Source organism: Mus musculus, chromosome 17 (genome assembly GCF_000001635.26).
Source record: "Mus musculus strain C57BL/6J chromosome 17, GRCm38.p6 C57BL/6J".
NCBI lineage: Eukaryota > Metazoa > Chordata > Mammalia > Rodentia > Muridae > Mus > Mus musculus.
Genome location: NC_000083.6, coordinates 8174867 through 8198106, shown reverse-complemented (window position 1 = coordinate 8198106; position 23240 = coordinate 8174867). Strand labels below are relative to the sequence as shown.

Genomic DNA, 23240 nt, shown 5'->3' with positions numbered 1-23240 from the left:
TTTCCTTTTTATTTAATCAAAATTTTTAAATTAAAAAAAAAAAAGGACTGGCGTGTACTGATTGAATTCTCCCCAAGTAACACATCAGGAAACCATGTAAAAGGGGGAAAAACAAACCAACCAACCAACACAACAAACCCAAACCACAGGGCTGGCAAGATGGCTCAGCAGTTAGAGCTCTTCCAGGAGACCTGGTTAAAGTCTCTGCATCTACATGATGGTACATCACGTCAGCACCTTTAATTCTAGTCCCAGAGGATCCAATGCCACCTTCTGGCTTCTATGGGCACTACATACATTTAGTATAGATATATAAGCAGGCAAAGTATCCATATGCAAAAGATGAAAATAAGGGGAAAATTAAAATCAATCACTTTTTGTTCACAGCCATGTGTTTTAGGTAGAAGTCGTCAACTCAAATCTAACTAGCTTGACGGGTGTGACTTCATCCTCTGGACTCCATCTCCCCACTAAGGCTTTGTCTACAACAGGGGCTGGCAGCATGGCCTGTTAATGTGCACAGGCAGGGCACCATGGTCCTAGTCCAGTACTCAGGGCTGGCACTGCACACCTCTCCAGGACAGCTGCTCCTTTATGTCAACGAGGACACCAGGGCTATGAGGAGCTCTCCATGTTTGGGAAATGTCCACTTGGCCTTCAGTCTGAGGAGCTGTCAACCTCCAGAATCAAACCTGCACCTAACGACCCCATCTGAAGACTCCAGGCTGGCAGGGACACTATCCCAAAATGTAGCCCTGAGCTTAGGAGGCGCTGCTTGGCCACTAAACAGTCCCTGCATTCTGCAGTACTTGCAAAACCCATTTTTAAGTTTATACTAGGGTCCAAATGCTCTTATTAAATTAGATTTTAGCACAATTCCTGCTCTTTTGGGGTGCTCAGACAACATCCAGGGACATGGATCATTCCAGAATGAGTGCTGTGTGACTACTTCCCACCAATTCAAACACTCCCTCTTGCAGGGAGAAGGCAGGCACAAATGCAACAGAAACTTGTAAACTCGGTAAGTTTAGGAAGCTACAAGTCTAGTGACTCCCTCTCCAAGGTTAGATATGCAGTGCACAGTTGCCAAGGACACTCCTCAGACGAGCTGTTGGTTAGGATGCTCTAGGGATGCTGGATCTAAGTAGTCACATGAGTTGGTGTGGGCTCTGTAATTAGCCCCAATAAACCGACAAGTTCACCGAACCAGACTTGAATGGTTTCTTGGGTATCCTATCTAGGTGAATGACATTTGTTCATGTCTCCCACAACAGAGAAATCAAACACAAGGATAAACCTAAGTGGAGAGAGAGTACTTAGTCTAGTGTGACATTTTTACTGAAAATCACCCTTGTGTGGCTGCGAGGAAGCCATTTCAGACAAGGAAAGGTGAATACAAGCACCTTGAGAAGCTGTGGGGTGCAGAAGCTTGGGGGCCTGCAGGACCCAGTTCTAGGACAGTGAACAGAGGCTTGAGATGGCACGAAGAACAAGGGAGGCAGGAGCACCATCTGCTGCTGTAGTACACGAGGGGCAAGATGGTTGCTCATCAAAATGAAATGGCATTTTACAAAGCAAAGTAGAGCATTTAAAAAACAAAAACAAAACAAAAAAACCAACACTGTAAAATGGAGGATACTGCCGGCCAACATTTTAATCCACTGTTCAAAGAGACATTTATTACATGCAGAACCTGTCATTCATTTCACACATTAAGGTTTAACAGGTTAACAATATCTAAGCAAGGAATACTGTAGAAACCACTTCTTCCCTGTTGAATTTCACATTTTTAGAAGTATTCAATACCTGCATGTAGTGCTGACCACAAAGTTGAAGCCTGCTTTTTCTTTCCACCCTCTCAAGACTTACCAAAAGGTCAGTCACTGGGTAATAGAAAGTCTCAAATTTCACATTTGACTGTTGGAAAGTCTTCCTCAAATATACAAAGCCACATCCTGCCATGCTTGCAGGCCAGTTCACTAACTGGAGTGCCTACCAAATATTAAGGCACACATCTGATCCAGACTCCAGATGCTCAGCAGCCCCAGGCTCTTCCACAGTACTGAAGAGATGACAGGGCACAGCATTATCTAACAAGACGACGACAGCATCTTCATCCAGTGCTGATCCGAAGAGTCAAGCATGGGGCAGACTAAGAACTTAAGTACCCAGGGCTTCCAGGACACCTCTGTTTCTGTCCTACTTCCTCTTGATGATTATAGCTCAGTTTCACTTAAGTTTTAAAAAGCCAGACTCTGTTGTCAGAGAGCCCGAGTCTTTATTACTATATTTTCACTTCCTCTACACTTACGCCTGATAAACGTCGATGTGCTTACGCACTATGGACTGGAAAGTGGCACTGATACAAACCACAGCACCTGCTCACTCACTCACTCACCATGGATCAGTGATGTCCAATTTCTCTTTTAATAATAAAGGTAGCTTTTAATAGTCATAATTGAAATAAAATGCACCTAAGTTTCACACAGTCCCAAATTTTAGTGGTATGACTCATGCACTGGGCTGAGTTTCTATCTGTACATTTTCAATACTTTAACATTACAGACGCCACTGTCCTATATCGCTGCAGTACTACATAAACAGTGTACATTAGATCTGCCACGAATTCTACTATTGGCTTTATTTTTAAAGAACTACAATGCAATTATGTACAGTATACAAAGTTTGTCAAACTGAATATGCATGGTCTTAGGCCATTACTACTATTTCACTCCAATTTGGATTTAAATATAATCAACTTACAGATCTGAAATAAAAGCACTGCTTAATGGTTTCAGATGCATTTTGGTATTGAATGTTTCAAGGCATTTTTAAAAATAATAAATTACGACTGTAATGAAGTAATCTGTGACTATAGCTGCTTACAGACAGCAGGAAGAACGTGACCTTAACTGGTAACTGTTATTGACAAGTCTATGAATTAAGAGTACTAATCATTTCTAGTTTAAAACAAGCAAAACTAAGAGTACAGAGTACTTGAATATAACCGTAATGGTCTAACAAACCTTCCAAATGGAAGGAGATACAAAATAAAGTTCATAGATCAATTTACCTTGTACTGATACTCTTCAGCACCATGGACTTACCAGGTCAGTTCACCAACTCTGGGCTAACCCGCCTGATACACACTAAGTGGGCGAGCTCCCTGGAGCAGCCACAGACACATAGTGGCACAAACCATGGCTGTACTGACCCTCTTTCTGCTCTTTAACACTGATATTTCACGGTTCCCTTGCTATAGTGAGCCTGACTACAGATGATTTCCTTGGAGCCATGCAGTTAAACCAAATTCAGAAGAATGAATCTCCTAGAAATGGCTCATATAGGAAGTATATGTTTACTAAACCGAAAAGTTTAATTTTAAAAATATCTGCAGTCTTTTTGAAATGCAAGGCACCAGCAGGAGCGGACATTCCAGCAAGAGTGACTGAGGAAAATGGAGCCAGTGATTCGTTTGTCCTCTGTTGCTCAGAATACTTCCTTTTCCTGTCTATGCAACATCTTCCAGATAGTCAGCAACATCACTGAGCTGGGAAACAGTCAGGTCTTGTGTGAGGTCATCGAGCTTTGTTGTCCAAAAGAAAGAGAAAAATCAGTATAAGCAAAGTCTGAATCAATCTGTATATTGTTAGATTTAAACGTATATATTTATAAACATATAACTTATCTTTTAAAGTCTGCTTGGGGGGGCCAGCCCTGGACTAGAGATGGCTTATGGGGAACAGGGACACTAGGTGAGAACAAGTCTCCTCTGCAAACTTTGTGACACTCTCTTAACTCTGCTCATCTGGCCCTTTGCATCTTTCTTTGTTATTCTTTGGATATAGGAAATGTTAAAAATAGAATCTCTTCAAATAAACCACCCTCCTTCTCTCCTATGGCCAAACAGCAGTCTTGGTATACAACTTTCTGTCACAAAGAAAATTGTAACTATTGTACATAACCTTAAAGTTGTTGTATTGTTTAAAAAGAAAATCAAAAAAGCCCACACATTGCAAAATCCAGAATCCTTTGGATCTGTATGTCTTTTTACTAATTGTTATTAAATAATGAATTCCTTAACGTAATCCATTGTATTTGCAAGACAACTGACTACTGTATTAAAGCCAATTTTAGACTAGAGACAAGAGCGGGGTGGGTGGGGAACTATAAATAAGAAAGATCTGTCATCATCTACAGGAGACGTCTGTCTCCACTGAGCTGCTGGGCTCAGCAGTGCTGCTGACTCCTGTGTGACTCTGCTCTATGCTCAGTCTGTGAGTCAGCTCCAATAGCTTAAGGTGGACTCCTTTCTATTTTATACGCACTCTGATCAAGCTTGCTGCAAACAATGTCAATCTGATTTCTTCCTTGGCTATTTGGATGTTTATTCTCTCTCCCGCCCGACCGCTCTGGCTAGGCTCTCCCGCACAGTGCTAAATCATGGTGGTCAAAGTGTTGAGTGCTGTGAAAGTCTGAAAAACAGTAGTTGTTTTTCTTCCTCTTGCCTCCCGGTCTCAGTTACTGCTGGCTGCTGCTGGGGATCAAACCCAAGCCTCACTCTTGCTACCTAAGTGCTCTATTGCCCAGCTCGCCTGCTTGTTTCTGTTTTGAAATCTGTGATATCACCAAGAAGATGAGTTAGCAACTGACCTCTAACATGAATTCCATTACAAATGCTACACAAAAATAATAATGCTCAGTATAGTCTTTGATAAGACTTCAAACTGTTTGACTCTTCTGGATGGTAACTGGTGTAAAGGTTAGAGAAGAACCCATCTTATATCCTGGGGTAGTAATTACAGACGGTCTCTCGCCTGGTGTCATTTAAGTGCTAACATTTTCACCTTATAAAAGAAACTGGTAAAGCTGGGCATAGTGGTAGCACTTGGAAGACAAAAGGCAGGCGGATCTCTGTGAGTTCCAGAACAGTCAGAGACTGAATCTAAAAAAAAAAACAAAACCAACAAAAAACACCTCCCAAACCAACAAAAAACGAAAAAACAATCAAGAACAATGGAAAAAATAAACCACGCCAACAAAAAGAAACTGAGATGTTAAGACTCATGCTTACCTAAGACAACTAGCTTCTGAAAGGTGGAGGCAAGAGACTTGGTTCAAGGTTGGGGCTTGCCTTTGCTACATATTAAGTTCAAGGACCCTATCTCAAAAAATCCAAACCAGACAACAAAGGAACTCAATACAATAAAAATAACATAAACTCAAAATTTGCTTACTTCTTCTAAAATACCATCTTTCTTGAAGGCCTTCTCCTTGTGTGATAATCGGAACTCAGCCTACACTCACCTTTTTTGAAGGCCTCGGGCATCTTCTAGTTATCTCATGACACGAGAGGGCAGACCCACCCAAGTTGTGAACAACAGAGATGATGCAGCTTATCTCTGTTGGGTGAAAAGCTCCAGTGTGGATCTTAACAATGGATTCCGGGCTTTAACCTCAAGTAAAGGCTGTTTCCTTTTGCTCTCCTGCCTTGGGGAGCCTGAGATGACCAGAAGTCCATCCCACCCCCACCTTTCCCAGGAAACAGAACCTCACCTGTGACCCTAAGAGAGGCAACATCTGACTCGAGTCCTGATCCCTTGTGGCCACTCTTAATCAGAAGCAAGTCCAGAGAGGCCTGCCAGAGCACAAGTACCAGCTAATGATAGCCGAGTCTCACAGACCCCTAAAGGTTTGCTTCAGACTTGGAATATGTAAGTGTCATCAACTTCTGTGATTTTCAACCATATTTTACTAGTCATATACATTTCCTAGGCCTCACAAGTCATTAAGTGGACAGACACACCCAGACTGTGGCCCCTTACTTTATCACTGGTGTTCCCGTCCTCTACTCCCATGGAAAGGTCTTCTTCAATCTCTTCACCAATACTTAGCTCACTTTTTTCTGAGCGATGGCTAGCACTAATTAAAAGAGGGGAAAACGACAAAGAACTCTGAAGAACAACTACTATTGCTCAAACTTTCCAGAGATTCTTAACCCTCTAAATACCATACAAAACCAACATTAAACATCAACTTCATATATAACATCTGAGAAAGCTGACAAGGGCTGCAGAGGCAATCACAGGGAAAACCTGATCTCTCAAATGCCACTCGTCATATGCTATTGCTATCTCTAAAACACAGTATAATAAATTATAGTAGTAAACAGGAATCTCTAAGCAAAAGAAAAGTGTCAAAATACCCAGACATGCTATTTGAATTTTCTAATCCTATCTATAACAAATATTATTTTCCCATTAAAAGGCAATTCATACAAGAAAGTTACCTCAAACAAAATGTTAAGTAATGTCATATTGAAGAAGGCAGTTTTGCTTAAAGTCAAACTCAGATGATTCCCACCCCCAAAGACAAAAATGTGCCTTAGGATAAGCTAGCGATTTGGTTTTGAGTGACAGGCTAACAACATCTCAGCCACTTCTTTATTTTTTCCAACCCCCGGCCCCAACACGGCGTACATACTCATCTGTACTGTACTGTGAGATGAAGAAGTCACTCCAACATATAATTTTGGAGTAACTATCTTTCTGTACTTTCAATCAACATGAAAAAGATAATTAAACACCAAATAAACCCAATGTAATTTTGCCATATCTGTATTCAGAAAGTATTTAAAGATTCATATATTCACCTCAAGGTGTTTCTTACCTATTAAAATCATCAGCATAGTCCTCATCTTCTCCAGTGCCTGGCAATCAGTTTTTAAAAAGGAACATGTTAAAAATATTATTTAAAATACTTATTTTAAATAAGCATGTTTCCTGTAAAACAATATATTTTTGAATATTACTTTATGAAAACATAAGTACCACAATAGTATCTAACTGTTTTTCAGATTTATTTATTTTATATGCATGAGTATTCTACCTGCATGTATAGTATGTATGTGTGCCATGTGTGTGTCTGGTGCCCAAGGAGGAGAGAGTATTGGAGCCCCTGGCAGGAGGCAGAGCTACCATGTGGATGCTGTGGACTGAGCCTAGCCCTCTGCAGCAGCAACACTCTTAAGCACTGAGCCGCCTCGCCAGCCCAGGGATTGTAGTTTTAGCACATAAAATGAAGGCAGATATAAAAGCTGTTCAAGTGGTTGCATCATAGGCTAACTAGTGAATACCCCGTCTGTGTTCTAGGTTCAGGAAGGTGGCTTAATCATAGGGAAACTCCCCATGATGCACCCCTGGAACCTAATGAAGCACGGCTCTGGGGGTAGCTTAATAGCAGAACACTTTCCCAACATGTTCGTGGATCTGGCCTCTAGCCTCTTCACCACAAAAACAGAAAAAGTGACACAGCAGCAAGGTACCATCAACTTCTCTAGCCATCCTGTTTCCAACTGCCATGACCTTCAACTCAGTAGTTCACTGAAGATTTTAAAAACAATCAGAAAGTGTGAAGAGGCAACAGCGCGTGTATGTGGGCCTATCACCCAAAGGGGTGCTTCGAGCCCTTTTATGATCACGTCCAAGCACAACCAGGCCCAAACCACAAAGTTCTGAATTCATAGGGTTTGATGCACAAGAGGTTCCAAATGCAGTCACCACAGGAGCTGCTACTAATGCAGAAGGACCTTAAGCTTCCTCATATACACAACAATCTGAGGAGCTAAACTATAGCTCTCAGTGACAACTAACTGCAAACTAGTTGTTTTCCGATGCCTTTTAGAGCAGCCAAGGAAAGATGCTGGAGAAACAAGACAACCACTGCCAATGGGAAAGAATGGCAGCTGGGAAGTGCACAGGAAGTATCTGAGGGGCCAGAGGAGGCTGTAGGGCAGGAAAATCCTGGATGGAAAGTTAACTGCTCAGAGCTGCTGCCTATACTATCCTGGGTCTGCTAAAACATGGGACCAGATCAGAGGAGGATCCAAGACCTAGAGGGGCAGAGCCCTCTCTTACAGAAGCTGATTAGTCATCTATCACACCCTGGGGTGACTCTTAGACTCCCCCACAGCACAGCAATGAACACAGAGAGAGAGGCTTTCCACCGTACAACAAAGCAAAGGTAGCATGCTGGGTGAAAGAAAGAACTCGGAGGCAGCGTACACTGAAATCTAAGGTGGAGGGGGACAGATCCCAGGAGGATGTGCTCCTGAAGGGAAGTGAAGCCAGACACAGCCAAGACCATGTCTACAACAACCACTGTGGAGCAAGACGGGCTGGCGGAACACAAGAGTGACCTGATGTCTTTTCTCACAAGGAGAATGGTATGTGGGAGAGGCAAGATTGAAAGTTAAAGGTAACAGAAAGCCGGGGAGGTAGCAAAGCTGTAGCTAACTGGGGGGCGAGGGCTCCAGTGGCAGGTGAGAAAGGCACGGCATGGGGTGAGGAGAGAGACTCTTTGCTAGAGCCCCTGAAGAGAAGTAACAGGCAGGGACAAATTTCTAGGTTGTTCTTCTCTGGAGTAAGGAAGCTGTCTCTATCTCCAGCCACAAATGTTTAAGGGGCTGCAGGAGCTTGAGAGAAAGCAGGCAGTGTCTAGTCCTCATGGGAAGAGAAGAGGGAAAATGTTCTGATAACAAAACCCAGCTTTGGCTGGTCTGCAAGTGCCACTAGACAAACAATGGTCACAGCTGACTGCTCTGTCTCCAAGAATTAAGACAATATGATAGAGGAAACCAAGTCAGGATAGCAGGGCAGCTGGGGCTGCAGTTTGGATCCATGGAAAGCCAAATGAATTATCTGCCTTCTGGCATTTGTAGTTAGTTCAAACTCAAGATATTTACTGACTAGTGTGCTACCACACACAAGAAGTTATGAGCTGGAAAGAGTACATTTAACAGAACATATACTAAATGAGAGGCTGGTACATGCTGCCCACAGCCAGTGACTCTGACTTCTTCCTTCTGTCTATTGAACTCTGTCTAAGCCTTTATCTCCGTCACCTGGTCTATCACTCGTCTCTTTTGCATTCATTCTTGCATCTGACCAATATTAGCCAATGAGGTAAGAAAGAATAATTTTTATATTTTGAAATATAATTTTTTTGATATTTTGTATAACTTTTAAAAATGAATCTTTATTTTATGTGTCTGGGTGTTTTGCTCGCAGGTGTGTCAGGTTGTCTGGCTGCTGCCTTAGAGGGTGTCAGGTCCCCTAGAATCAGAGTTATGATGTGGACAGTTGTGAGCTGCCACGTAAATGCTGGGAATTGAACCCAGGTCCTCTGAAAGAGCAGCCAGGGCTCTTAAGCACCAGGCCATCTTTCAAGCCCAAAAATATTAAAACAAAAATAAAATAATAAACAGTACAGAGTATGTGCTAGAGATGATTTCACGGGGCTTGCCAAAACTGTCCTGCTACTCTACAGAATATTTTATGGTTTACTACCCTTGCTGTAAACAAGAAGTGCCCGTTTAGAAACATACCATTTGTAAAGTTTTGTTTCTTTCTACCTTTACTATAAATCACGCATACTTATGTAATGTATAGCCTGTCTTGGAAAATGATTAGCACAGTGAAGTTTGTTAATGTATTTTTGCTTCAATTTTGTGGTACAAACAAGCTCGACTGTCTTAGAAAACTTCAGGTATTCACAATACTATCCCAACTGTAGTCACTGTGCTGGACTTTATTCTCTAGAAGGGTCATCTACCTAATACGGTCTCATTGTGTAGCCTGGCTAGCCTCACATTCAGAGAGCTACCTGTCTCTGCCTCCCAAATGCTAACATCAAAGTTGTGTGCCACAAGGGTAGCTCATTTGCCTACTTTTTATTTGTTAAAGTAAAATAGATTGTGTTGAAAAGCTGTATTTTAAAACTGTTCCTATGAAATGCCATTCCCCTGAAACGATATTTAAATCATGTCCAAGGAGAACACACGAAACCCTGAAGGTTCTAAGTGACACTGTCAAGACTCCAGAAGCTTACACTATCTGCACGACAGAGCATCTGTCTCTCTGAATAACAACAAAGGCAGTTTCTTCCTAGGGGAGGGCTGCACATCACTGACATTATCCTACCTGAACTGTGTAGGTACCACAGCTATATGCAGTCTTGTCATCCACATTACAGCAGAAACCTAGGTCAAATGACAGTGCTGCAGTCACTAAACAACTACTTATTTCTATAGGATCTGATGCCGCCCTCCTATGCCGCTCTGTACAACACCCCATTTCAACTCAAGGTGTACATACTTCAAAGCCAGCGGAGGGGAAAATGAAGCAGTGACTGTCATTTCATTTGCTCCACCAGCCCAGTCAGAGCTGTCTTCAGCAGAGCAGGGAACCACACTTCAATAAAAGAACAAGGATGATCAAAGAGGGAGCCCAGCAAAAGCTTGGCACCAGGTGAACCACCACAAGGTGAAGCACAATGTCACAAGGAGGGGACAGAGCAGCACCTGAAGTGTCATGATCAAAGAAGGGGGTAAAAATGCTCTGAGGTGTTAGGATAAAGAGCTCCGTGCAGATGTGACCACACCCAATGGGGAGGAAGAAGAGCCAGCAAGGCGGGGACCAGGAGACCCCGAGGAAGGGCAGCACTGGCCACTCAGCAGTTACCCAGCAGGCCTCTAGGGCACTGTGAGGAACAAAAGTGAGGCAGCTCAGAAAACATCTACTCTGCAAAGGAAACAACCGACACACAAAGGAAAGCAGCAGGCGAGGCCCTGAACCAGGCTGTGTGCTGCTGTGCATATACACATGGACATCCCGTGCAGCTTTCACACTGGGGTACATGTTACTGCTCCCATTTAACAGAGAAGAAACAAAGGCACTGCTTACCCCAAGCTGGGGTCATAGCTGGAATCTTCACATAAATCTCTCCTTCTTTCACCTGAGCACTATTTAGAGTGGTTGCCCAGAAATAGGAGAGATACTCTGCGCTGCCCCACGACATACCCAAGGTTATAAACTGAACAGGGTATATGGTACTTTCTCCCGAGCCTGCCCGAGAAGCAGTGTTCTAAACCCCCCAGAGTCCAATGCTCTCACAACAGAGCAACTTAGCACCCCATCAGTCTGCAGAGGGCAGGAGATGGCTAAGTGCCCCGGCTGTACCATTTCCTTCAGGTCAGTGAGAAGTAAGGGTCTCTTGAGGTCCCTGTGTCCCACAACTCGGTTCTGTGCACACTGCTCCTCTAACTCCCACAGAAATCTGCTTACTTACACTGCTCAAATAACACAGCAGCCCACAGCTGTCCTCTCACAAGTATGAGCCTTGCACTACACTGACTCCCTGTGGTCTGGATCTTGTACTCACAACACCCAGAGACATCCTTTAACCTACTCTTAACCAAAACCTTCTGTTACACAGCTCTGACTAGATCAGCCTCTTCTGAAGGTCTTTCCTGAAAGCCCAAGCCAGGGGCATTCCCCAACTATGGTCTGAATACCACAAAACAAAGGTCTATCCAGCTTGTTGCTACAGTTATCCCCTAGTGTAGGGCTGAACTCAACACATGCCAGTTCCCCAGTTCCTGCTGAACAGCAGCAGGAAGGGTCTCTATGTAGACTCTATTCTGGAAGACGATCTCAACAATCATACTAAAACTGAAATCTAGTTACCTAGCCCAAGTGATCCAATCTTCTCACCAACCAATTTCAGATCCTTCAGGACGGTGCTTCCCCTTTTACCTGTGGACAGGGAAAAATACTTGCATGAAAGGCACTCAGAACAACATTCTCTAAGCCCATCCACTTCTCTTTTGGGTGGGACATCTATACCCCTAATAACGCAGGAAAAAACCTAGAACAGAAATCATAAATTATAATCAACACAGGCTAGAATCATGTACTATCATTCCCTGGGTATCTATTTTTGGTAAATGGTAAAGGATTTATGCATGGAGAAATCAGATTTTACTATTCTTTGTTAGAACACAATTATCAAAATAAAAACATACATGAAACCCAATACTGTGAAGTCCAAGTGATCTACTTCAGCTGACCTGCTAGTTAAATACTGAACTGACTGTGATGGGGTGAGGTTCACAGATCCTTAAGACTCACAGCGTTGCCCCAGGGATAGGATGAGAAGATTGGATGACACAGTGCAGGAGGCTGGCTACTACCCTACACGGGGCTAGCAACCTCTCCATGGATCTCATACTCACAGCACTCAAAGTACAGCCCACTTCAGATGCAAGCTCCGGACAGCAGAGTGAGGCCTAAAATGATCACTCTATGCCATAACTTCTTTAAAAAATTAAGTTATTTTAAAGGTTCATGAAAAATTCATGGAATGGGACAGCATCTAACACTCATCCTAAGTTGCCAAGATTATAAGGCAAAACTCCACTGGATATACCTAACCTATTAAATTTCAGTGTGGCAAGCAGTACCATAGAACATTATTTGCCTTCCCTAGTGTTCATGTGGCAATGTTGATAAAACACAGAAGGCCATGCATATTGCAGCCAGAGAAAAATCAAGACTAAATTTGGAGTATTGAATGTGTATCATATCTGTAAAAATCTAGTGATTGCCATATGCAGGGATCCATCCCATAATCAGCTTCCAAATGCTGACACCATTGCATACACTAGCAAGATTTCACTGAAAGGACCCAGATATAGCTGTCTCTTGTGAGACTATGCCGGGGCCTAGCAAACACAGAAGTGGATGATCACAGTCAGCTATTGGATGGGTCACACGGCCCCCAATGGAGGAGCTAGAGAAATTACCCAAGGAGCTAAAGGGAACTGCAACCCTATAGGTGGAACAACAATATGAACTAACCAGTACCCCGGAGCTCTTGTCTCTAGCTGCATATGTATCAAAAGATGGCCTAGTCGGCCATCACTGCAAAGAGAGGCCCATTGGACTTGCAAACTTTATATGCCCCTGTACAGGGGAACGCCAGGGCCAAAAAGGGGGAGTGGGTGGGTAGGGGATTGGGGGGGTGGGTATGGGGGACCTTTAGGATAGCATTGAAAATGTATGAGGAAAATACCTAATTAAAAAAAATATTCTCAAGATCAAAAAAAAAATTTTTTAAAGTTTAAGTCAAGCTGTAACTGCAATACACACATATAGACACACACATACACACGCACAAACACATACCTACCAATAATCTAACCCAGTTAAAAAAGCATCTTGCTAAAAAATATTTTAAAAGCATAGCAAAGGAGAATACAAAATGGTGAATACTGACTACATTAAGAAATGAAAATAACAAAATATTGTCCAATTGATTAAAATTAGGATTTTGTAAAACAAAAGAAAACAAAACACAATCCATAGTAATTGCATCACGTGTGATTGGCTAGTTTTTTGTTTTCTGTCAACCTGACATAAGCTAGTCATCTAGGAAGAGTAAATAATCAACTTAGAAACTGCTTCCATGAGACTGACCTAAAAGGTGAGTCTGGGGCACTTCTTGATGAATGATGTGGCAGTGAGTGCTGCCCCTGGCAGGTGGGTCTAGCTAGGTTCTATCAGACTGAAGCTGAGTCCATGGGGAGCAAAGCAGTAAGCAGGGTTCCTCCATGGCCTCTGCTTCAGTCCCTGCCCTCTCTTCTCTCCATGAGGAGCTGCAATAACGCCTTCTTCCTCAGCTTCTTTTTGGTCATGGTATTTGATCACACGCAGCAATGGACACTACAGTTATCTAGAGTCTTCAAGTACTTACTCTCTGGATCTGTTAGCGATGGGGCTCCGGCCAGGGAGCTGAGACCGCTCCTTAAGTGGGGCTTGTCAGACAGTGAGGCCAGACCTCCCACTTGCTTCCGAGGTTCAGCTCTCCTAACAGGAAGCAATTGACAGGTAAATAACAATTTCAGACCTTATCACTAGAGTCTTTTAGTCTGTAAACATAAAAAAGCAATGTAAAGAAGTTTTACTTGTGTACACTGGCTGGAAATAAAAAGAATTTACAGGCTGCAAAGCATAAAGCAAGCCTGCAGAGCAAGCTGTGGTTACGGATCCATGATCCATGAATTAAGTTTGTGAGTGACGCTCCAGCTCCCTGAGTTTACAGCTGTCTGCTTTCTCTCGTAAGTCTGCACTTCAGAAGCCCTCCTCCACTTCCCAGAAACAAGACAGTACACAGCCAACAGACAAGCTCTACCTCTCAAATGCACACAGTCAGGAAGGGCAGAGCCTCTGACCTTGCGGGTGTTAGTCCAAGATTTCCCCTCAGCTCACTCCTAACTCCCCAGGCACTGCCATCCAGGCCCACACTGCACACCCTCTTCATCCTGCTGGCAACTTTCCCTGGAGTCAAACAGCACTCCAGGAACTCTTTTGCTCCCTTATACTAAGCCCTGGGTATCATTTTCTTACACTAGCATGCACACCCAAACATGCACGTACGTATGTATGCACACATCTAGACCCACATTCTGCCTAAGTTCTCATACTTCTATCCTCTGTACCCTTTACGACTTGTTATTTTAATCCTTCCCCAACATTCCTTTCTGGTCAACTATAACCCTTTTATCTGCCCTATTTCCAGTCCAATAAAACTGTCAGCCAAAGTCACCTCTAACCTCCATATGGCTAACCCCAGTGGGTGATTGTCAGATGCCACTGCAGCTGCTGTCTCCGGCCTTTCCTGCCATGGTTCCTTAGTCTCCTTTATGCTGCCTGCTCTCCTCACTGACCTCAAGTGTGCTCAGCCTACTTTTGTGATCTCCCTATGTACTGGCTTCAGTATTCCCTATATACTGATGACTCCCTCGCTCTCTCCAGTGTACATCCTGCCCACCAACATCTAGATCCTAACACATCACACTCGGGACTCTCAGGCCACACGTCTGTGCCATCTGACCCAGCTTTTCCCATTTTTTTTTCCACCTCTGTTTATGGGTTTTAACCTTCCAAGTATTCAAGTGTAGACCCTGGAGAGCTACCCTGGTTATCACCTGGTTCTCTTGTACTCATCTGCAAATCCTTTTGCAATTAGCCTTAAAACGTCCCTAAAGCACCTACTTCCCATCACTCCATCATTTTGCTCCTGAAGAGTCCTGACAGCTCGACAGTGTGCTCTCTGGAAACTGCATGGCCTTGGCTCAGCAGCGAGGATCTGTGTGGGCTGGGTCAAGACTTCAGTGCTTCCAATCTTAGCGAGAAGTCACACTCTTGTGACTGACCTCCATCTCCACATCCAACTCACACAACCCTCTCCTGTGACCACACTGCCCTTCCTGATGTCCTGAGGGGCTGATGAGACCCTTCTTATTTGCTAGTTCCTCTCTTGGGAGTGGTGCAAACCTGATTCCACATGGCTAGCTCACTCCCTGAGCTGTTGGCTCAGGTGTACTCCATGAGAACTACAGCCTTCTCTGGTCAGCTACTGAAACTGACAAGGCCTCTGCACCACTGCTGCCCACCACACAGCATCTCCACTGAAGATGAGTCTTACTAACTACTTGACTGCCTCTGAGGGTGAACTCCGAGGCAAGAGTCAGAACCCACTGTTGCACCCTGAAATGAACTGAAACTCGAAACAGCTCCTGTCACATGGTAGGGTCCTGATGCAGGCTCACCTCGTGAAAATGGCTTATGCCTGGTGTCTTCAGTATTCCTTGAATTATTTTATGACATACTAGGCATTACTGACACAACATCAGATTTGTGGGTTCAATAATTGTAATTAGCAGGTTATTCGTTTTAAAATATAAAGTGAAAGCATTTAGAAACTTTGTTTTGAAATCATGATCAGGTAATCTGAAGAGGAGTCTACTCACCAACCATAGGTTTTTTCTGGTTTAGGAATGGGATCATCAAAGAAAGAATCTCCTTCCACATCATCCCCATCTGGACAAAGGGCACTGCTGTCTCTGGCATCTACAGCGCTGCTGCTTAAGAAAGATGCAATTCTTGTCTCATGGGCCAGTGAGTGCAGGCTGCTTTTACTCTTGGACTCTGACAAGGAGACACTTGGCTCACTCTGACTGGTCTCACTGCTAGTCTTCTGAAAAGAGGGAGAGAAAGCTCTTCTTGGTGATAAAGCTTCTAAGATAGTTTAAACAATAGTCAACATAGGGGTGTGTGTGTGTGTGTGTGTGTGTGTGTCCTTTAACATCAGAAACTGCAGTGCAACCCTATGGTTCCCCACTTCACCCTGAGGCTTCCTGACACGGGTATGTTTCAAATGACAAAATGTTAAGGAAATATGGCTACACGACTTCTTCCCTTCCTTTCTAAATGAAAAGGTCTCTTCTGTGCCTACCTCACTTAGCAACTCTCACTCCTAACAGCTTTCCCCTTTCATCCTGCATGTGTGTCACTGTTGCACAAGCTATCTTAACACACTTTCAGCTTGCAACAGGAGAGAACATTAAAGTTAAGAAGACTGTATCACAAAATAAAGCAAGTTGCACTGTTCATCAGAAAAGAGAACAGTATTCTACCCAACACCAAATAAAACCTTTGAACGCTCAAACTTACAACAAGCAGACCCCGGCTACAGCAATTACCTTAATTCAGGCTTGCTGAGCCATCTCCTGACCTGCACCCCATGAAATGTACACAAGCAGGCACATAAATCCTTTTTGTAACTTAGTCCAAAGCTAAGAGTTCTATGGCGGAGCACTTCTAGTCCCACCCCACTGATGCACAGTCAGGTCAGCATGAACTATTACAGTGTTTGGTTTACCCTGAGAACCATGGCATAGTTTTAGTCTACACCTGGCCATACCTCTTTTGGTCTCACAACAGTTCAGTCTACATCAATAATAAGAACTGTAACAAATAACGCAGTAGTAACAGCAGTGGCTAACAATTATGGAGAATTCCAAATGCTCTAAGTGCTATGCCTCAATTAATCGTTAGGCTATACATGTAGGATGTGTTGTCTGTATGGATTCTAAAAAAGAACACAAAGGCATTATGTAACTTGTTAAGACCCCAGGATAGTTAATGGTAAAATGAACAGCAGATTAGCTCACCCATTTCCTCCCTTTTGGAGACAAGGTCTCCTGTGGCACACAGGTGGCCTTGAACTAGCTGACCTTGAACTCTACCTCCTTGCCTCTTAGGTCCCAAGGGCTGGGATTACAAGAGGTGCCACTACATCCAGCTGAGGTTAGTTCTTAACACTCAGATTAGATCATTAGGTTTAGTTATATAAAATTGCATTTAATGTGGACTGAAAAAGACAATTTCCAAAGGCCTGGCCTTATATGCTATAGTGTATAATACTGTAACAGAGCCCGGTGATGTTTGAAATAAAGAACCTGGAAAACACCTGCCCTGTGATTAACTCTGCCATTCTATGTGGTGTTTCTAAGACACGAATTTCCTCCAGAATTAAATTTAGGTCAGTTTGTATACCTTAAGTTACAAACAGGCCGGGTCAGAATAAGCAGCAAGGCAAGAAGCCGGGAGATAGATTAGGTTAACACACAGGGCCCCGCGCAGGTGCTGTTCTGATTTCCCACGTGCAGACAGCATGTCTTAGGATACACACTTACATTAGCTTTAGGGACTTAGATGGAACTGTATAGTCTGTGGGCTATTAATAATAATAAACTAATGATCACAATAAGATGTCTGGAAAAATAAATTATCCAAGTTAAACTTTTAAACTATATAGGAAACTTTTAAGAAGGTACTTTAAAAATTCCCTTCCACGGTTTTTTTCAAGTTTTCCTGGTATTGTGAAAAACAGAAGTATAATATGTTTATATATATCTAATTAAATTCATATCAGTTTCAATTTTTGATTTGAAAATGTTTTACTAATTGGCTTTTCAAAGGCACTACAACTAAACGCCCTCAAGTCTTAGGATAGCTAAACCATTCACAGAGGCTTTGATGGTGACTCTCTTCTTCAAAACTTTGCTGAGAAAGTTACCAGGGAAGAGGCAGAGCGAGACAGACACAAAGCAGCATCACAAGTCAGTGACTCCAGGCCACGCTCTCCTCCTCCTGGAGTTCACATCATCAGCTCAAGCCCACACAGACTACTGAAGACTACAGAGCATGCTGATCCCTGCTTGTGACGGACATCACCTGTCTGGTTTCAGTGGCATTCATACCGGGGATGAAAGGTCCTGTTGTAGGAAGCCGAGTCTCATAGAGAAGGACACTATGGTATGACAGACACATCTTCAAAGTAACAAGATTATTTTATTCTACTTTTGCAGTTCTATTAATAAAGGTGAAAACAAAGTTTCCTAAGCCACTAGGGAGCTACTCAGCAGAGGCATACATGACACTGGAGCCAGACACAACCAGAATGGTCCATTTGTAGTAAGGGAAAAACCATCACCCAGGCTTGCCTCACACTACAGAAGCCAAGACAGACACCTTTCTTTTTGCTCGGTCCTCAGAGTAGGAAACACCAGGTCCTATTTCTCAAGCTCCAGATTCTATTCAGGTACAGAAGGTGAAGAAAGCCATAGCTGTTTGTAACACAACACTTAGCCTTTGCCATTTAATACAAATGAAAGGACTTACTGAACAGTACTTCATCAACTATTCCTTTTGAGGGAGCTCAAGATGAACAAACTATATGGCAAATTATAATAAATAAGTTTTTCAAAGTTTTAGTAGAGGTTTAACTTTCCAATAAACACAATAAAAAATTCAATCATTAAAAAAATAGAAAATAAGATCAGAGAAAGGTTTCACAATGAAAAAAAAAAAAAACAACTTGTTTAGTAGCCAAAAATCAAATTATTGCTATAATATTTTTAAGAACCTAAAAAAGGGCTTAGATGTGGCTCAGTGATAATAGGACTTGCCAGGCCTCAATTCTCAGCACTGAAGGAAACAAAGGAAAATATGATTTGGGTTTCCAAAGTAAAAACTTAATCTGCACTATTCATAAATAGACAAAATACTTCAGTTTTATAAACATCTACCTGCCCTACTTCTTTTCCCCACACAGGGCTCTATCACCTCTGCCGCCTCCTCCTCTGCTCTGCCGAAGGCAGCTTTTGATCCATGACTTATGAAGTTTACTTCTATTTCTAATATTTACTAACAAAGTATTGAAAGAATATACTGCAAGTAAATTTAGTACTATACTTACAGAGTTTTATTTGCTCACCTTACTACTGCAGAATTCTAGACGCCCAGACAAATCTTTAAACCTCTCCATTTCTAGAGAAGCCCGCTTCCTACCAGCAGTCAGTCATCTAAGTCATACACACTCTGCTGAACCACGGTCTTTGGGAGCAAGCCCAAGACAGAATGGCCCCTGCACAGGTCCCCTCAGCCTTCTTGCCCTTTGCAGTGCAGACTCATTCATCTGAGGATAATGCCAAGAGGTCAACTCCAGAAGCCAGGGACCCAGGGCTAGGTAAGTGTGTTTCCCACTCCCTACCTCCCTCGCACCCAGCCCCAGGGTGAGGAATGAATGAGAGAAAGCCCCGAGGCGACAACTCCAGACAAACAAACCCAGCCTGAGAGACACACAACATGATTGTGTCCAAATGTCCAAAATCAACATAAAGTTGAATTTATCTGAAAAGGAGTAATGACCTACATCCTGTTACTAAGAATTAAAAGCAAACGTGCCTCATTATACATTAGTGTGGAAACGGATGAAGGATGCCTTCTCAGACAACATTTAATGGCATGATACAAAGAACTTCATTCTCTACCTGCAGAGGTGCTTTGGCACCTGAGACCCTCAAGCTCCACCCGACCCCACAGGGCTGTCACAAAGTAGGGGAGGAAGAATGCACTGAGGCTACATATTAAAAATAACCCTGTCCTGCTTTGTTTCTCTAGTTAAATGGTAAAGACCCAAAGGGTGGGGCTTCTGCACAGTCTGCTGTGATATCTTTGCTGCTGAGTTCCTGAGCCAGGGTCTCACTATATAGTCCAGGCTGGCCTAGAACTCAGTCCATAAGCCCAGAATGGCTTTGAAGCAGCAATCCTCCTGTCTAATTTCCCAGTGTTGGTGTATAGGCACACACCACTACACCTAGGTGTTTTAGTTCTTTATAGTTACTATGTTTTAAGAAACATTCTTTGCTAATTCTCTGAGAATTTCCTGTAATGGTATTTTGAACGTATTTTCTCCCTTTCACCTCCTGAGTTTTCTTCTCCCCCACTGCCTGCATGGAGTCCAGCTTCTGTGCCTGCATGGAGTCCAGCTTCTGTGCCTGCATGGAGTCCAGCTTCTGATGTCCAACTAGTCTGGAGAGTGGGGTTTTCTCTACTGATTTCTCAGACAACTGAGACATTATTTGGAGAAACAAAATGGTAAGAAAAGAAATAACCATCGGCACTACCTTGAAAACCTGAGCAGACAGCTCTACATCTCACCCTTCACAGGCAGGGAGATGCCTCAGCAGGCAAAGGGCCTGCCCCTAAGTCTGGCACTCTGAGCTGCAGCCCCAGGCCCAGATGACGGAAGGAGAGAGCCCACTCTCAAGTCTCCTCTGTCCTCCACATGTGTCTATGGTACATGTTCCACTACACATGTGTCTATGGTACATGTTCCACTACACATGTGTCTATGGTACATGTTCCACTACACATGTGTCTATGGTACATGTTCCACTACACATGTGTCTATGGTACATGTTCCACTACACAAACACAAATCATTAAAGTAAACTCACTAAACAATTACTTCCCATTTAACTTTAACTCTGTGTTCTCAATCTATCCATTCTATTGTTTAATAACAAAATGAAGAAACCTTACTGAAATTGTTTTAAAAAATCCTTAAACACCAGTTATATTTACACACACATATTAAACAACTGCTTTTGGATTTGAGACAATCTCTGTACTGTAACCCTGGCCGGCCTCAGACTTGCAGCAATCATCTGCTTCTGTCTCCTGAGTGCTAGGATTACAGATGCACAAGGCTACACTGAGATAGCTTATGAATAATTCAAAAATGCATTCACACAATCGGCATGAGCTTGGGCCTCTCAACAGTTGTCCACAAGCAGAGCTCTCAGAGTGCCAGAGCTCAATGGGAAGCAATACCCTGGGCTTCCTTGTTTTTGCTCAAGGCCCCTGAATTCTACACACAGCACGCACACTTTGTGTCTGTCCATCACATGGATGAAGCTCTGACAACTGGAGATGGCATTTCCTCTTGGAAATGGCACTCACTTGCCAACGCAGCGGCTCCCATTAGCATCCTGGTGGGCATATCCCCAACCATTACATGCCACTAGGCATTCTGATTAGTCATTAACGATGTTCTGGAAACTGAAAAGTTACTGCATGCAGAGGGCAAAGCAAAAAGGAAGAAAGAGCAGAGGGCTTAGCTATCTAAGGCTAGAAAGAGGCAACACAGATCCACACTGGCTACAAAAGCAGTTCAGAAAAGTACAAGGCCAGAGAAGAAAAGGGAGAAAGGACTACCAAGTGACTGAGGAGATAGTCTTGACTCAAGAAGCACAATATGAGGCTGGTGAGATGGCTCAGCGGGTATGAGCACTGACTGCTCTTCCAAAGGTATTGAGTTCAAATCCCAGCAACCACATGGTGGCTCACAACCACCTGTAATGAGATCTGATGCCCTCTTTTGGTATGTCTGAAATAAGCAACAGTGTACTTATGTATATTATGTATAATAATAATAATAATAAATCTTTTTTAAAAAAAAAGAAGCACACTATGAAACACAAGGAGCTAGACTTACAGTCCCCACTATGAAACATGGGCCCAAAAGGTTCTAAATTCCCCTCAAGTCAGAGAGCATATGAAGGTTCAAGTCACCACAGCTCTGTCACATTATAGTAAAAACCATGTCTCTTAGTATACGTTAGTTTTATGTACTGATTCATTCAAAATGTTTAAAATTAAAGACATAAGACACTGCTAGTAGTAAAGTTATAAAAACTCAATTTTATGAAATATGCATCTAACTTAAAATTCTAAACAATGCAATGAATCTCAAACTACAGGTTAATATCCTTGCATAATCTCAAGGCTGTCTGGCCTTTCCAGTTAGACTGTGAGTTCAAACAAAGCCACTTTCACTGTGCAGATGTTTAACAGGACTTACCGGACCATGGAGCATCTTTTTATCAAATAGTGTATAAGCAGCGACTGCAAAGGGAACCTGCCTTACAATCACTACAGCTAGAGCCAGTTCACAGGCAAGTCTTAGTTGGTTTTTTGTTTTTGTTTTTTTAAGTCTTTATTTGAGATGTTTTAAACTTAGGAGTATGTCTATGCATCAGACTCCACACAGAACTGAGGATCCTGGAGAACTGAAAATTAAATCACTGTGACTAGTTCTAATTACTGTGATGTTTTCTTACCAGACTGATAAGTTATTTTTGGTTTATGCCAGCACGCCTTCTCACACTCTTCTACGTCTTGTCTTTTCATTACTGAGGACTGCGCTCAGCGCTTGCTAGTCTAGTGCTCTGCCATTCGACTATTTCCCCAGCCTACTTAACTCCTTTGCAGTTTTAGACGGGATCTCACTACATTGTCCAGCTTGGCCTTCAACCTGCAGGTCCTCCCTTTACCCTCTCAGGTAGCTCAGATGACAGGCCTGCGCCTCAGCTCTGGCTCTCATGGGCTGATAGTAGCCGGCAGGCACGTTTAAGAAGAAAGCTTAGAACCCAGGCCAGCAGGAGGCCCGTGTCTCAGCACAGGCGGCTTTGCTCTTCTGCCCTCATGCATGTTACCTTGTCACCAGGCTTCTGACCGATTGTCTTCTTCTTACCTTGTCCTTTATACCTTGGTATCTGAGCATGAGAATAAAATGACATTTTACCATAATGTAAATCTTTAAAAATAAACTAACTCATTACCAAACTAATAAAGACGGCTATTAGATGGTATCTGCAATTGGACAATTTAAAATACTCCTTGCCACAGCTTCCTTTCATAACTTTCAGAATGTCTGCCCGTTGTAACCAGCTTCCAGCAGGTTTCTGGGCAGCAACTGGCACTGACTACTGCCCCCAGCTTCTGAGGAGGGGCTTGGCTTCTTTCACACTGCCCTTTGTACCACTCTCCACTGGCCTGGAGACCCTAAGCAGCTCCTGGGGCTCGGCACACTTTAAGTTCCCTTCTCCAGGAGCACACAACTGGTTCCCATCCGACAGTCGAAATCCAGTCCTTGGCTACAACTTTCCAGTGTCCCTCACACACTTTCACTCTGTGGGCTCACAAGGCTGATGAGGAATCATCGAGAGGCAAGGAAAAGTGGAGAGCTAGAATCTCAAACTCTTCAGGTATGTAACGGAACTGTACTGCAAGTGACAAAGCAAGGATGTATTTTAAACAGATCCCAGTCCCGGCCAGCTATCAAGATCTTGGGTGTTTCTTAAAGGACCACTCTAACCCCAGCTCACAACAGAGGAGACCTCACTGAGAGAAGAAATGGAAGGTGGC

General features: G+C 43.1%; 1 protein-coding gene across 7 annotated transcripts in view; it reads right to left on the bottom strand.

Annotated features, from left to right (window-relative positions):
• Window positions 1-1629: 1629 nt before the first annotated feature.
• The window catches only part of Cep43 (centrosomal protein 43), a 31335-nt gene continuing 9724 nt past the window's right edge, over window positions 1630-23240 (bottom strand). Inside the window, exons 8-14 of one of the 7 annotated variants that reach the window (XM_030250124.1) lie at window positions 22529-22588; window positions 15653-15879; window positions 13594-13706; window positions 11526-11594; window positions 6670-6709; window positions 5826-5922; window positions 1630-3586 (exon numbers count right to left, since the gene is read on the bottom strand). In XM_030250124.1, the coding sequence (XP_030105984.1) occupies window positions 3512-3586; window positions 5826-5922; window positions 6670-6709; window positions 11526-11594; window positions 13594-13706; window positions 15653-15879; window positions 22529-22588 (681 nt within the window). In that variant the 3' untranslated portion in view covers window positions 1630-3511. The remainder of the gene's footprint in view (window positions 3587-5825; window positions 5923-6669; window positions 6710-11525; window positions 11595-13593; window positions 13707-15652; window positions 15880-22528; window positions 22589-23240) is intronic. The other 6 variants (XM_006523355.3, NM_001197046.1, XM_006523357.3 and 3 more) reach the window with 6 other exon arrangements.